A 15,068-nucleotide genomic window follows, 5' to 3' on the forward strand; every position below is an offset into this window, starting at 1 on the left:
ATGTCTAACAAAAAGAGTGTTAGAAGTAGGGACACTGGCTGAAGGGTGTGTAATGTTTGTGAACAGGTCGAATGATCACAAAGCTATTGTTTGTGAAGGTCAGGCTGTACCAGAATTGCAGTGAACACCGAACTAATGGACACATTCTGTGTGCGGTATGACAAAGTGCATGCACAGCTAATGCTTGTGAAGCCCTAGGAATAAGGGCACGGTTATCCAACACGGAGGTTTGTGTGTTTGCCACCAAACAGGATACTTTGTGCCCCTTTGATTATATTAAACAGTGTGCACAAAGCTAGATGTTCACAAACTTGTAAATAAAACAGGCGAGGAAAAAAATAACAGCATCACAATGTCAAAGCTACATGCAAAGCAAGGAGACAGTGTCTCCATGGTTGTGTATGCACATGCGGGTACAGTGGAGGCATTCCGAGCTCGGAAGTGCCACCTGACACACAGGGGCGGTAGCCCAAGAGCAAACGAGGCACAGAGTGGGCCACAAACATGCATGAATTCAGCCAGCTGGCTAGTCAACTGGGTGTTGTACAATGGTGCCAGGCAACACCAAGGGAGCAAGAAGAAATTACTTAAAAATAAATGTTGGTACAAAGGGTGTACTTCCCAGTACAGTAGCTGATTTCGCACAAGTTTCTGAAAAGGGCCGGTCATACTACTGCCATTAACAGGCACATAAATGGGAAACTAGTGACATTTTGCAAGAAACTGCCAGAGGCAAATTTTGCCTTATTTTCACATTTCCTCCAAAGAACTTATCCACGAGGCCTACGTTTTTTCAATTCTTTACACATATCGCAGCCATAAGTCATGTGTTCACACAGTCCATTTTAAATTACAAACGAGTTAACTGAAATTGCAGCCTTCAGTGTCTCTTAGACACTTATTAATACAGCAAAGTTGAAGTAGGAAGATGCAGGACAACAATGGATTCTTTTTGGCTACTGAAGGAAAGAACCAATGATGGATCAGGTTTTGTGTAACATATCAGCTATTCCTAGACGCGTCCCGGTGCTGCAAGGACCAGAATAGTCGACACCAGAGCCCAAACAGCATGAAGAAAGCAGCTAAGTTTTAAGAAGTGGTTGGAAATGCAGCTCATTTCCCGTAGGACAATGTCCGCTGGAAGATTATCCAGGCCGAGCGGCCAAAAAGGAAAAGGAGCAGCTGCCTCTCCTGGAGCACCCGAACCTATGGCTAGAAACCAGAAGATCCTAGTGGAACGTAAACGTTTGGTTGCAGTAGAATGTATAAAATGGTCAGATAGGTACTTGGGCCAAAAGTATAGATGGCTCTATAGGCCAACATGATACTTTTAAAATAATCCTCTTCTGAACAAGCCACTGAAATCCTCATTGCAAGATCAATCTAGCTTCAAGACACTGCAATAAACTCTCATATCCCTTGTCCAAAATTCCTTAGGGAGGAGCCTGTCTCCTCATATCCATATCTCATGTTCTGATCATTGCTACTTGCCCACACTATTTTAACCTCTTCCGTGCTCATGACGTCTCCCGGCCGTCATGAGTCACGATGGGCGTGTGCGGACGACAGCCGGGAGACGTCATGACCACGCCCGCGATCGGAATGCCAGCACTGCGGGAGCGCTGCGGCGGAATTTGCGCCGCAGCGAATAGGTTAAAATTTACATTTGTCATTCATGCTTCAACAATCCTTCAGAAGAGAAGTCATACCCCCGTGTCAGCATCTTAAACAGCAAATCCTTTTTTTGGTTCTAGCCCACTTTCCACGTGAATTTTAATTCCCCACATTCTTTACCTCGAAGCCCTCTTAGATCCAGACTCCTGGAGTTGGGCCGAGTTTAAAGATACCATGCATGCAAATTTACAAATTACCTGTGATTTGGAAAAGTGTCTTGTCTTGCGCACATTAGCTACAGAATGTGAAGAATTCTGTGTGCAGGGCCAACTACAAACAATGAGATTTTCTGACAGAGAAAATCTACCAGTTAATGTTTACTTTTAGAGTAAAATGTACCTTAACTATTTTTCTCTAGCTCGAAAATATTTTTTAAAGATGGAAAAGCCCTTTCTCTGAATGCCCATGAAATATGGGAGAGTTCCATACCCATTCAAGCCTTGGAAACAGAATTTGAAATTTTGTATAAGTAGATGCACATTTGTGTCTTCGGTAGAGATAGCTAAAAGAATGCGTATAAAACATACAAAGTTACAATACAATTTGGTTGTTGTTCCAAGAATTTTGCATTTCTACGCCCTAACCTCCACTTTTGCCATCCCTACAAGTATGACTGCAGAAAATTCAGCATGCTTGCAAATTTTGACCAACTGTAAGCAGGAGTTGTGGTCTAAACATTTTGTGAATCTTTATGTAGGCAAGCATGATTTTAGAATTTCGATGACAAATTTAACTTTTTTGTCTACCGAAGTTAGTCTTGAATCGAGCCCTTTAACAATACAATCAAGTAGGAGAAAATGAATTTTGCATATTTAATTTTTACAATGTTAATCAAAATCAAGAACAAAAAGGTTATTTCACAGGCAAAAGCACAAAAGTAGGTTTGATTCAGTCTAAAAACTGAAGAAATGGCTGTCTCTTCGAAAGCAACTTCATGGGGATGGCTATCACCGTTAATGCTTACAGAACCGGCATCAAATTTTTTATTTTATAATTCTGAAAACTGTTTCGCTCCATTTTGGCTTTCTTATTTTCAGATATCGTCAAAGAAAACAGAATGGGGGAAACAGTCACTATTTGTGAAAAACACATGTTCGATTCTAGACAACTTCCTATACAAGGTTACAATTTTGGAGGAAAGAGTATGAAGCATTTGCTTAAAACTAGTGGGGACCACTGATAAAAAAAATATATCTCTATATCTATCTATATATACTATGTATCTATTTCCAATTTTCTCATCCGCACCTTCCCAACCCACTGAGACAACCACCCTAAGTGTTATGGGCCAATCAAAAGATATTTCCAGGAAAGGATTTGGCGGCTCGAGACTCTTCCATGTAAATATTATTGCTGAGCACTATTTTGTTTCAAGGCTGATGCGCTGGGATTATTGCTGATCGGCAGCATGGTAATTACAGGCACAATTATCTATTCTGAGGTGTGGTGTGAATGCGGCTTCAGCGTGGCATCCGTACCATTGCAAGAGTACCCTGGCACAAATCCGCACACTGAAAAGCACCACGCCCTGCACACCCACCAACCCAATCAAATTTTGAGGATCATTGAAGATCTGATGTTTCTCTGGAATACAATGACTAAATAAAATATCACTAGTGCAGGCCACTATCTTATTTGCAATCGAGATAGCCCGCAGGGTGAGGAGCAGGCTGTACGATTTGCGTGTGTATGTTTATGCAGAAATTAATGAAGTTTCTGAGCTGTAGCAATCTTTGTTTGTGAGGAGAGCAACATCTCCATATGAGGGACCACAGCGGGCACCAAATATGTGATATCAGCAACACCACTAAACCCTGACAGTGATGGCAAACACTTGCATAAGTCATTGCAAAGCCATCTAACCTCATGTGAATAATCACTAAGACGCAAAGACTGTGTGTGGATATGCATGTAGCTGCTCCCCTAAAGTATACACCTGAAAAGTAAAGCACTCGCAGATCCCAAAAATCACTAAAGCGCTAACACAAAGTGCAGTAAGCACTAAACAAATGCATATAACACAATACGTAGGTATGCAGCATTTTGATGAACAGTATCAGCCTCATAACTAGCCGTGATGCCTGGTTCGGATCGCAGTGTGGTTGGTTTCACAGATATAATTATGGAGGGGTTGACACGGTCTCTGAAGGATTCAGAGAGCATAGAGAGAATTTACCTCAGGATTCCCACATGAAAATAGAAGGCGTAATCCTGAAATCCCCACATGCATTGAAAGTTATGACCCTTGCACACTTTTTGGCTTTCTAGCCTGCTATGTTCTTTTCATCACTGAAGGTGCTCCATAGTTTGTTTTGATCCTCCAGCAGAGCTGAAGTCCCTGCTGTACAGCAGAGGGTACATTATACTTGTACCCGGATCCATGGTAGGCGATAACTAGTATCCCCCTCACTGGGCTATGGAACGACAGAGGGTTGGTGGAAGCTTGATCCGTAGAGTAGAGACCTATGTCATCTTCAGAAAAGGTCTTCGGAAAAGCCATTCAGGTCTCTGTAACTACAGTCCTTCCCTCTGCTCATAACTGGAAGTTTGTGGAACGTGTGTAGGGTGCTTTTGTTGTGTATTCATGGTGTGCGAGTCCATGTGCTGAGTGGATGGGGTCTTTTGCAAAAACAAAACAGAGGCTTTCGCTTCAGCTCGTCTTTTGAAGCTTGCATGTAGCTTCCTTCTTAAATCCATGTACCTAATCTAATCCAAAATAAAGTACTTCCTAACACTGGTTTTGGTCTCCTTGGCAGCATGTCTGCACAACAGCTTTCCTCTCCTGGTGACTGAGCTGGGTCTCCTAAAATACTCACCCCTGTAGCCTTTCACTTTGTGCTGGGTCTGGATTGGTCTGTCAATAGGACAGCAGTGGCTCAGAAATCCACACTGTCTCTCTACGACCAAGGAGTTCTTTGAGCATTTACTGCTGCACTCCAAAAAAACAGGCGTGATTCCTCAGAGTCCACTGTGTGCGCTATTCCATTTCCTGCATCTTTGACATTCCTCATCATCGACTTTGGGGTGCTCTGTAATAGCTGCTACTGGTCCCAATAACTGTGTCCTTCCCAACCAGATCCTTTCAATCCAGTGCTTTGGAAATCCTAATGTACTTTAGGAATCGAGGCTTTTGTGGTTTGGTATTTTGAAAACACCACTGCCACCTGGCCTCAAATGTCCCTTTTTCAACCCAAGGACAGTAGGGCAGTAAAATAGAAGAAATTAATATCATACCACACTGATGGAATTGTAACGTATGGTCAGAAACCTGCAACATTTGAGACACAGAGTCTGTAGTAAAAAAAATAAGAAGAAGAAGCAAGGATTTCCGGAGACTTAAGATGCCTACAATCATCTCCTGACCATAAGATAATTTTATCCACCATAGATTTCAGTATATTTTCAGATATAGGACCTTACTGCGTAATCAGTATGCAAAGCTTTGGGGTCATATCTGCCCAAGAGAGGACCAAAATCACATGGTTTTCTTTGTTAATCATTATTCTGACTATACTTTTCTTCTTTGTAAAAATAGGCACATTATCTTAAAAAAACCTCTAACTGGATACTGAGTTTCGGTTTATGATTTCTGCTTCATACTGTATCCAACATCCAAACTTTATTCTGTCTTTTGGAGTTAGTCTCGTCTGCTCGACTTAGATACCTCGGGAGAGTCAAGTGTACATGGAAATAACTGCACTACCCAACTGATGAGCAAATTCCTACCTTAAGTGGCTAGGCTCACTTGACTGGTTGACTTTGTTGCTATCACCAGGGTCACCTCCATTTGATATGGCTCCTCTCTACTGCATATGTTTACCCCCTTTTGTTGTTTGAATTCGTCAGTTTACTGTATTATTTTCCTTTTCCCAATTGATGTTGATACCTCATTCATGTCCTCTCTTTCATACTACTGTAAAGCGCTCTGATATCTTTTGGGATCTTGTTTGCGCTATAGAAAACTTTATAAATATAAACTGGAGTGCAACAGTAACTAAGGTCTTAGGAAACTACTGTAATTGGCGAGTATCCATCGTAGTTACTTCCCGGTAACCATAACCTGCACTAGGACACAGAAACATACTCCCAGCACAGTTTAGCAATAGCAGACATCAAACGAGGAAAGGAGTGGTCTCCACTGATTGACACTCATGTGTTCTCAATCAGAGTTCAAGGAAAGGGCAATCACTTACACTTTAGGGTCCGAGGATTAAAGTCCAAAATGCTTTTGCCTTCTATGAAGAGAATCTGTTTTACACCATCCAGCTTAAGATTGCTAGTCTTCATCAATCAGTTAGTTGCCCAGCATACAGGAAAGTACAGATGAAAAAGTTAAGACGGGCTAGATGGAAGATAATGTATTGATTCTCTGAACCGGTGCTTAATTATCGACAAACACTTTTGTAAGAATAATGATGAAACCATTTTGTGAACCTAACCTTATGACGACTGACCCCCTTTCCTAGCCCTTATCATCGATTGATGTGTACAACTGGAGACAAGAGGGCACATGTGGCATCAGCATCTATGACAATAGTTTTTCGCGTGATGCCTCACTGCAATGTAAATGTTGTGTTGGCTATCATGTGTCACACCGTTTCATCATCATTGCCAATAACTATTACTTTGAGATGGGCCTCCAATATGTTCCTTTAGTTTAGTCAACATGTTTTACTAACTATTGTCTTCCACCCCATTGCTCAACAGGACATGGAGGGGCAGAAGGAGGTGCCTGTAGCCACTGTGGAGATAAAAGTTACATATTCTATACGCTGGTGCCACCAACTAGGAATACATTTATCAAAATAAACCTGGAAACCAGAGCACACTGGAGTCTGTGATTGCTAGAGGATAAGGAGTCTTAAAACTTGCAAACACAAAAGATTTGTAGCCTACAGTGAGGCACCTTGAGCGCATACAAGCAGCGTCTTCTTGGGCTTGGGCACTTCAGACATCTGTGGGGATATATGATTTTCGCGACACAGACACTTTCACAATGCAGGCCTGAATGCTGAAAATACCTGTAAAAAGAAGTACTCCTGTTGTGCCAAAGTACGTTTCACATTTAATAGGAAGGCCCTGTATGAATCCTCACTAGGCCACAGTGCGTTAAACTATTCCCAGTGAACATAAGTTGGCAGCCAATAACATTGAATGGTCTCTTCCAGTTATTTGCATGTAGTATATAATACCTACATTTCAAATAGTGCCAAAACGAGAACACTGCATCTCGCCCAGTAAGCTATACATATTATGCAGCCCGATGTCCAATTTCCATTTCAGGAGCAGAATGGCTGGTCATATAACTGGCCTGTGCAAAACACATTGATGCCCTGCCCGAAAGATCTTCTTGTCAGCTGCCACTGGCGTTTCCACATGCCAGAACTCCTGAATACTAAAGCTCTCTTTTTACACTTCCTGCTCTTCGATCCTTGCAAGTTCTTTTTCGGATCTGATTTCTCCCTTCGCCACAGTTTTCCCTTCTTTCTCTTCCTCCTATTTTCACCATTTTCTGCCTTTTTCCTTATTACTCCGAGTCAAACCCTCATGATAAAAAATAAATCCTGATCTGCACCCACTGGTAGAAACGAAGCACTGGTAGCAAAATTAGGGGAGAACTTCCTAAACGTGGGTAGATTATCAATAATTTCTCTAGACTTTTAGAGGTCCTGGTCTAGCAGAAAATCTCCTGCTTTCCCCTGCAGACCAGAGTGATCCGTGTAAAAGACTGAGTGTGCCATTGCCACCTGGCAGTAATGCAGGAGTACAACCTTACTCCTTGAACAGAGAGCAAGCTTCCATTGTTTGCCCATGTGACATCTGATTAAGTCCTATTAGGCAGCAGGAGTGGTTCAACAATCTGCATCTGTTTAATCGCATACTTGAACAAATACAGCTCACCGGAGCCCTGCGCAGTTGGTACAAATGGTCTACACTGCTGCTGCACCCATCACAAACCAACACACAATGCAGCTAGTTAGCCATTAACGCAAGCTGCTTTAAGCAATAATAACCTCGAGGAAAACGTTCGTTCTGCACTCTTACTCCTTGGTTCACACCTTCAAAATCATTCAAACCAAGAACATAGGTGGTAACAAGAGTTCAAATGTTCCATGCTGCATGGTGGACCTAGCCCTCTACGCAGGGTCACCACCGATTTTTGCCTTTTATCTCTTTCTTTGCTAAACCAGTTTATGTTCGATTTTATGACTCTATGCACTGTGCCACCTGCTAATCAGAGGTAAAGTGCTTTGCTCTCTCTTGAAAACATGGCAAAATTGGCCTACACCCGATTGGTACATTTAATTTACTTATACATCCCTAGTAGATGGTACTAAATTTAATTCAGTGCCTGCAAATTAAATGCTACTAGGTGGGTGCAGCACTCATTGTGCCACCCATGAAAGTCGCCTTGTAAAACAGGTCACAGGCCTGCCACTGAAGCCTGTAGTGCAGGTGTGAACTGCCATCTCGATCTGGCAAAGTAAACCTTTTTCCAAGCTTAAACCTTCCTTTTTCATACTTATAAGTCACTCCTAAGGTAGGCTCTAGGGGCTTATAGGGCAGGGTGTTTAGCAATTAAAAAGTAGGACATATGTGTTTACGTTTTAAATGTCCCGACAGTGCAAAACTCCTACAGACATTTTTCACTTTTGTGAGGCTATTTCTCCCACAGATGAATACTGGGTTTCCTTACTACACTTAATAAGCGATAAATTCAGTTTGGAACCAGTCAGAGAAATGCGGTTTCTAATTACATTAAATGCAATTTAAAATCTTAATTAATGTTAAAGTATGATTTTAGGTAACCATTCAGAAAATGCCACTGTTAGAAAGTTGGCATTTTTCTGCCTTAACGCAAATATGCTTTTCTACCAGAGTCCAGGGTTGCAGGATTGTGAATGGCGCTCCTGTGGTGTTTTGTTTATTGCTACCAGTCAAAAGGGCCTTAGGTGTTGGGCAGTGTATTGCTCACCTGAGCAGGATGTCCTGGAGGTTATACTCAGCCCAGCTTGGGCTTCAAAGGGTAGTGTCAGGTCTTGCCCATCCTGTCCCTGACTTCTAAGGGCTGCCTGCCCCATCAGTGACCTATGCAGCTCACACATACGCCTGCTTGCCCTATGTTACCCTAGACAGTTTGGAGCCAAACACAGGAGGGGGAAGGATAGACATAGGGTGAATCCTCCTCCCAAAGGCTAGCACTGGGGATAAAAGTGTCAGCTTCAGAACCTCTCATCAGAACACTCATGGAACTGTGGAAGGAATGCTCTGCTGTCTGAAGAAGGAAGACTGGACCTGCTTGCCTTGAACCCAGGCTCCACAGAAGTGACACCAGGGATCATTTGTCTGACTTCCTGCTTGACTACAGGTACACAAGAGGTTCCCAGCGGCACCCCCGATTCTACCCAGCTGACCAGCACCAACTGGCCCTGCCTGGATCAGTCTGAGCCCTAATACTTGCATCTGCTGGAGTGTGCCCGATCCCCAAGAGTTGCCCTCAGGTCCTCAACCTTTGGCTGGTATCGGAGTGTGTTCCGCCTGAACTCAAGGTAAAGATACAGAGGTTTCAGGCTCCCTCCTGGTGTCCGTGAAGGGACTTCGCACCGAGAAACAACTGCCCGTGAAGGCTGCCAATGCCACGCTCCAGCAGGATCCGCAGTTCTCGCTAACAGCGACCATCTGTGACAGCCGCCAACGCAAGGCTTGAGGGTGACCTTCACTTTATACCTCGTTGCAACAACTAAACTAATGGGTGAGAGGTTCCCCAGTACCAACGACAAGTGACAATATAGATATCCTCAATACCCAGGTTGAGCTAAAAATCAGGATCCCTACAAGTCTCGAAGTACACCAACAGTGGCAGCCCGCGACAACCACCAACGCGATTTTACAGCAGTTGCTGGGTCTTCGTGTGACAACAGCAACCATCCGCGATGCCCCACAAGCTCCTCGTGCCAACAACAGCCTCCTTGCAGCCCCCATCTACGTGAACAACAACTCCTCATGCAAGCTTGACAAGGTAACAGTGCAGTGGGACAAACCTGGTCCCTGCATCCAACCGACGCTCCAATGCGCTCAGCCTGACCTTCCATCTTTACCCAGGTCCACAGGGGTGTAGCTTGGTCAGTAAGACTGGGGGTTGTGAGCTTCAGATTTTCCGACAATCATACTGGTATATCATGTTAATCATTACATGAGAAGCAGCACATTAGGGGGGGGCTTAAGGGACAGTGAACAGGGAAAGGAGTGTGGATTAGGAGTTAAAACAGAGAGAGAAGTAAGAGAGCGAGTGTGTGCGTGAGTGTGTGCATGCAAGTGTGTGTGTGCAAGTGAGTGTGTGTGTGTGTGCACACACACTCCATTACAGTCAATGGCTTGGCCCTTATACTCATACGTATAGGTATGTTACATTGCAGGGGGGTTGTCGGAGTGACTATTTAAAATTCCCAGGTGAAATCCAAAAGACACCTTACCATATCTGACTGAAAGCTCCTGTACCCAACTATTTATTAAAGCATACACTTATTAGGGAGGTGTAACACCCCAAACAGCCCCCATGAAGATACGTCCCTGCCAGTCCTGCATGAGAAGATAATCGCAAGTAGTTATTTGTGCTTTTAGGCTCCATTTTCACCTAAAAATTTAAAAATGTATAACTTGTTCTACTAATTGGATTTTTGTTATTTGTGTTTCATCTTATTCAGTAATATACATTTCACCTTTCTAAACTGGTTTTTCTTGGGTAGGGTTTTCACATTATCATTGTTTGAGTGCCGCAAAAATACTTTACATAACGCCTCTAGGTTAAGCCTAGAATGTAACATGTCATGTCTAGTGCGTTTGTGCCAAGCTACCAGAGGGTTAAGCAGAGGCTTATTTAGCGACTTGTGTGGTTCACCCTGAAAACGAATGTGTTTGATTTCCGAGTGTGGCTTTCACCCTACTCAACTAATAACCCAATTTCCTTCACTACAGCCATCTGCAACCAGCCAGGTATGGCCCCAAATATTAGGACATAAATGTCCTTTGAAATACTGTGCCCTAAGAATCGTTTGCTAAAATAGCCCCTCACAGGAGTTAATAAAAGACATTCTATATCCAACTGGACAATATTTGGGTAAACATTAATTGGGGCACAATACTTATGTGGATTAGATTTCTGTACATGGTATTCTGACATACAATCCCCAAGCTGTCTTGTAGGTTGCACTGGTGCATTATAATTTCTTGCCCTTGAAAGTGAACTGGGCTCCATCATTTTCAAAATTACTCAGCTTTGGAAGCAGCCAGAACGTTAAACGTTATATGCGGAATGTATCAGTAGAGCAGGGATGTTGTAGGCTTGTCGGGGAGGGCTGAATCCATGCCTGGTTTTAAAAATATCCACTTAGAATAAATTTATAAACAATTAATCCAGGGCCGTTTAGAGTTTGGAGGACGGGTTACTCGGTTACAAAGCGGCAGATATCCTACTGGTAATGGTGGATGGGATATTCATCAAATTTGTGAAGGGGTGACCTATTTCCCAAGCTCCAAATTCGGTCCAAAGTTCAGTATAGCGAGAACCAAGGCAGATTTCCAAGATAACCACCGACTATGTAAATAAATTACAATTAGATGTATTGTACTAAATGCATCTTTCATGTCTATTTTACACAACTGGCTTGGATCCAACATATCAGGACCTATTCTGGACGTCCCAGTAAGTGGTTATTCAGACATTTTGACATGGATGTATTCTTAGTGGACCAATGTTGGACAGTCCTCCTCTAGAGGAACCACCTCTCGAATATCAAGATGCTTTTGCTACCTCGTGTCCACATGCAACACAAATGAGTAGATGTTACTTCATGGAGCACACAATGCCCTAGACACCAACCACAATCTTTTCAGTGCAAACAATATAGGTCATAGATCTCATGATAAAACCCGTCAGCTTCCAGTTCAACATCTGTAAAGCTTTATCGGACATGTTACATGCATTGGTGTCCTGGATAACGATATATGTTTGCACTGTCTAGTGCATGTTTCGTAGATCTGCATTCTGGGTAACAAGATGTGCTTGCACCATCTAATGCAGATCACAAAGATCTGTGTCCTGGAAAATAAGATATGCTTGGCATTGTCTAGTGCATTTTACTTGGGTATGAGTTAGGATAAACAGGTGTGCTTGTCAACATCTAATGCAGGTTATGTAGAAGTGAGTAAGGATAACAAGATGTACCCGTTACTGTCTAGCGTAGAATACATAGATCTGTGCTCCGGATAACAAGATGTGCTTGGCATCATCTTGTGCAGGTTAGACAGAACGGAGTGCTGGATAAAAGATAAACTTTCCACCATTTAGTGCAGATTAATTAGATCTTTATCTTGTATAACAAGATGGGCTTGTTATCACCTAGTACTGGTCACATAGAGGTGTCTTCGATAACAAGAAGCGCTTTGTACGAGCTTTAGTAGGTTATGTATCTGTGCTTCCTGGATAACAAGAAGTGTTTTGTACCAGCTACGGTAGGGTATGTATCTGTGCTTTATGGATACCAAGAAGTGTTTTGCAATGCATAGGGCAGAATATATAGGCCTGTATCCGGAATAATAAGATGTGGTTTGTGCAGGTTAACGTCCAGTGCAGATTATGCAGATCCGTGTCCTGGATCCCAACACATTATGGGAAACAGCAGCAACCAATTTAGGACATGTGCAACTGCTCCCTGCACTCCATAATGCACTCAGGCAGGACTCGCCATACGTTATTCAAGGTAAGCAGAGAAGCAACTTTCTGAAGCCCAAGATACGACTGGCACAAATCCTAAACAATCCAGGATGCGCAGAACTCCTTCCTGGATCCCACAATACACTTGGCAGCATGAAAGTACAAACAAGGATGTGTGCCAAGGCTGATCGGCTTATGCACATGCTCGTCTTTGTAACAGATATAACTTACGTTCATGATTACTCGACCTTCAGTGTCAAACCCTGTCTTTGGAAATGTACTCCTCCTTTTCGGATGCATATTTACAAACATCTGGAAAAAGAGCCTGTCACTCAGTAGTGCACTAGATTAATGACATCTCCCCTAGAAAAATGCTAGCCATTGTTGTGACCAGCTAGAGCGAAACACTGTCCTGGCCTCTCCAAAGTCTCTTTTTGATCCCGTGTAAGAGGTATTAATGCCTTGATACAGGTGGGAATTTCTGCTGGAAAGGAATGAGCAGAAATAGGCTGAGAAGGTGGGGAGTCAACATACTGATTTTTTTAACATTTACCTGCACAAATATTAACTCCACAATACTGACTTGCAATATATTGAGTTAGAATAGCAAATATAAACTTGCCCAATACAAAGTTACCTTGACAGCATAGCAATAATTATTATTTGAAGAAGGGCTGCTCAGACATGTCTAAATGTTCAGGCTAGACAGAGAACGAGAGATAATTAACCCTACCGAATGTTTTAACATCAGCCCTATATGACACCGGTCCAACATAGTCCACAAGGCTGGCCGCCTCTATGGAGCAGAGGAAAGGCGGCTATCGGTGATTAGCTTTTTATGTGGGCTAAGCACAATTTTCGAAAGCTATTGTTTACAAACCACAGGTCTTGCAAATAATTCTAAAGAACCTTTCCAGAACTTCTGGGCCTGACAAGATGCACAGGGCCATTATGTCTCTGCAGCAGCAATCTATGTATGTGTTTGTAAGGAGGTGTTGTACTGCTACCACAGAACATATTTTGGGGCTATATGATCTTATGATTCATTTGCCCATCCAGCCCTCTAAGAAGTTCTCCAAACCCCAAACTAAGAGGGCTTTTCTATATATCCCATGTGGTTGTTCTATCCATGCAGGAAGCTCAAAATGTGGAAACAAACAGGCGAGCATCTCCAGTCATGCAACTACTTGAATGCCAATTAACTGCTCTGAGGGGGCAAAATAGGAAATTCAGTCACTGGGGAGTCCAGGCCAAGGTCAACTCCAAGAGAAACATTATGAAGATCCCCCTTTAATGATTGCACCCTTAAATGACCTAAACCAGTTGGAAGTTATTACCTGCGCTTTGAAGCAGATTCATTAAGGCTCTAAACAAATAACCAATAACTTAACACTCTCTGATGCATATTCAATTTTACTATGACATCTATAAATAGGTGGCAGATGTAAAAGTTTACAGAACAAAAAAAGCAGCATTGGTAGCTGAAAGCCTGTATATTATATTGCGAGCATGGAAACAATGGGTGAAATATGATTGGTTGTCAACAAGCCATAAAAGGCCGCTGCACTTTCGTATGTGCATAGCGTGGGATGAGATGTGTGTTCCAGCAGAGATCATTGCCTGAGGCCAGGTACAAAAATGAATTAACCATTGCACACAAGTTTAATATAATATAACAATACAGGAACTTCCAGCAGGTAGATTTAATTAGAACAGGGATGTTAACCCTTGTTAGATTTAATACACATCACCAGAAAACATGATTCTTGTTAATGCAAAGAAAATGCACTATTTATTGGCCTTGAATTACTTTAACTTGAAGACATAGTTTAAAAACTCAACAAGGAGGACTAAAAATATATTTTTGAAAGGTAAATAATAGAAATTAAAAGGTATTGGCAAAGTACAATATTGGCTCTCCAGCTCTGGCACTGAATTACACCTTAGACAGCGGTGGACATAAGCACAGGAAACAATTAAGTCACTCACTTTGTAAGAGAACAAATGACTGAAATAGGCTGACCGAGTTCCACGTGCTTTATGAACTGGCAGGTGGAAGCAAAGTGTGAATGACAGTAGAATAGACCAATGGACGAAGAAGGCTGGCCCAAACCCCATCTATGCATGTATTCATATTTTATTCATGAATGTTTTTGATTACATGACACTGGTAAATCCTAAAAAAGCTGTCCCTAGGTCAAAAAAAGCACTACTACTGTAACCAAGACGAGCAGTGATTGGAATATCTGTAAATGGAAATAAGATGGCTTTTCCCAAATCTCACACACTCCACAGAAGAAACACATATGCCTTGACGTACCTGAACAACTTCTTTTACCAAGGTTTTGTCTGTGCCAATTTTTGCTCTTTGCAGTCCACCAACATCTTCTCCAATCCAAGTGATGAGAACAAACTTCACTCGCTTGCTCATGGCATCCCCCGTCATGAACCGGATGTAGGCAAATAACCGGATATCATCTAAACAAACCAGAAAAAAAAAATGTTGATACCAACAGTTCACCTTGTTTCTTAGTTGCCAGTTACAACCTAGGAGACCCTTCCCACATAAAAATTAATTTGAAGTACTTTAATCATACTAAATTAAAAGTAATTTCTCAAACTAGTCCCGAGAATGATTTGTGAATGTTTAGATATTGTATCATGAACATCATATTTGAGC

General features: G+C 42.3%; 1 protein-coding gene across 1 annotated transcript in view; it reads right to left on the reverse strand.

The window, feature by feature from the left end:
- COTL1 (coactosin like F-actin binding protein 1) overlaps positions 1-15,068 on the reverse strand; it is a 70,314-nt gene that overhangs the window by 15,844 nt on the left and 39,402 nt on the right. Inside the window, exon 3 of the mRNA XM_085639650.1 lies at positions 14,709-14,866. Coding sequence (XP_085495776.1) covers positions 14,709-14,866 — 158 coding nt within the window. The remainder of the gene's footprint in view (positions 1-14,708; positions 14,867-15,068) is intronic.

Source organism: Triturus cristatus, chromosome 12, assembly GCF_964204655.1.
Source record: "Triturus cristatus chromosome 12, aTriCri1.1, whole genome shotgun sequence".
NCBI classification, from domain to species: Eukaryota; Metazoa; Chordata; class Amphibia; order Caudata; family Salamandridae; genus Triturus; species Triturus cristatus.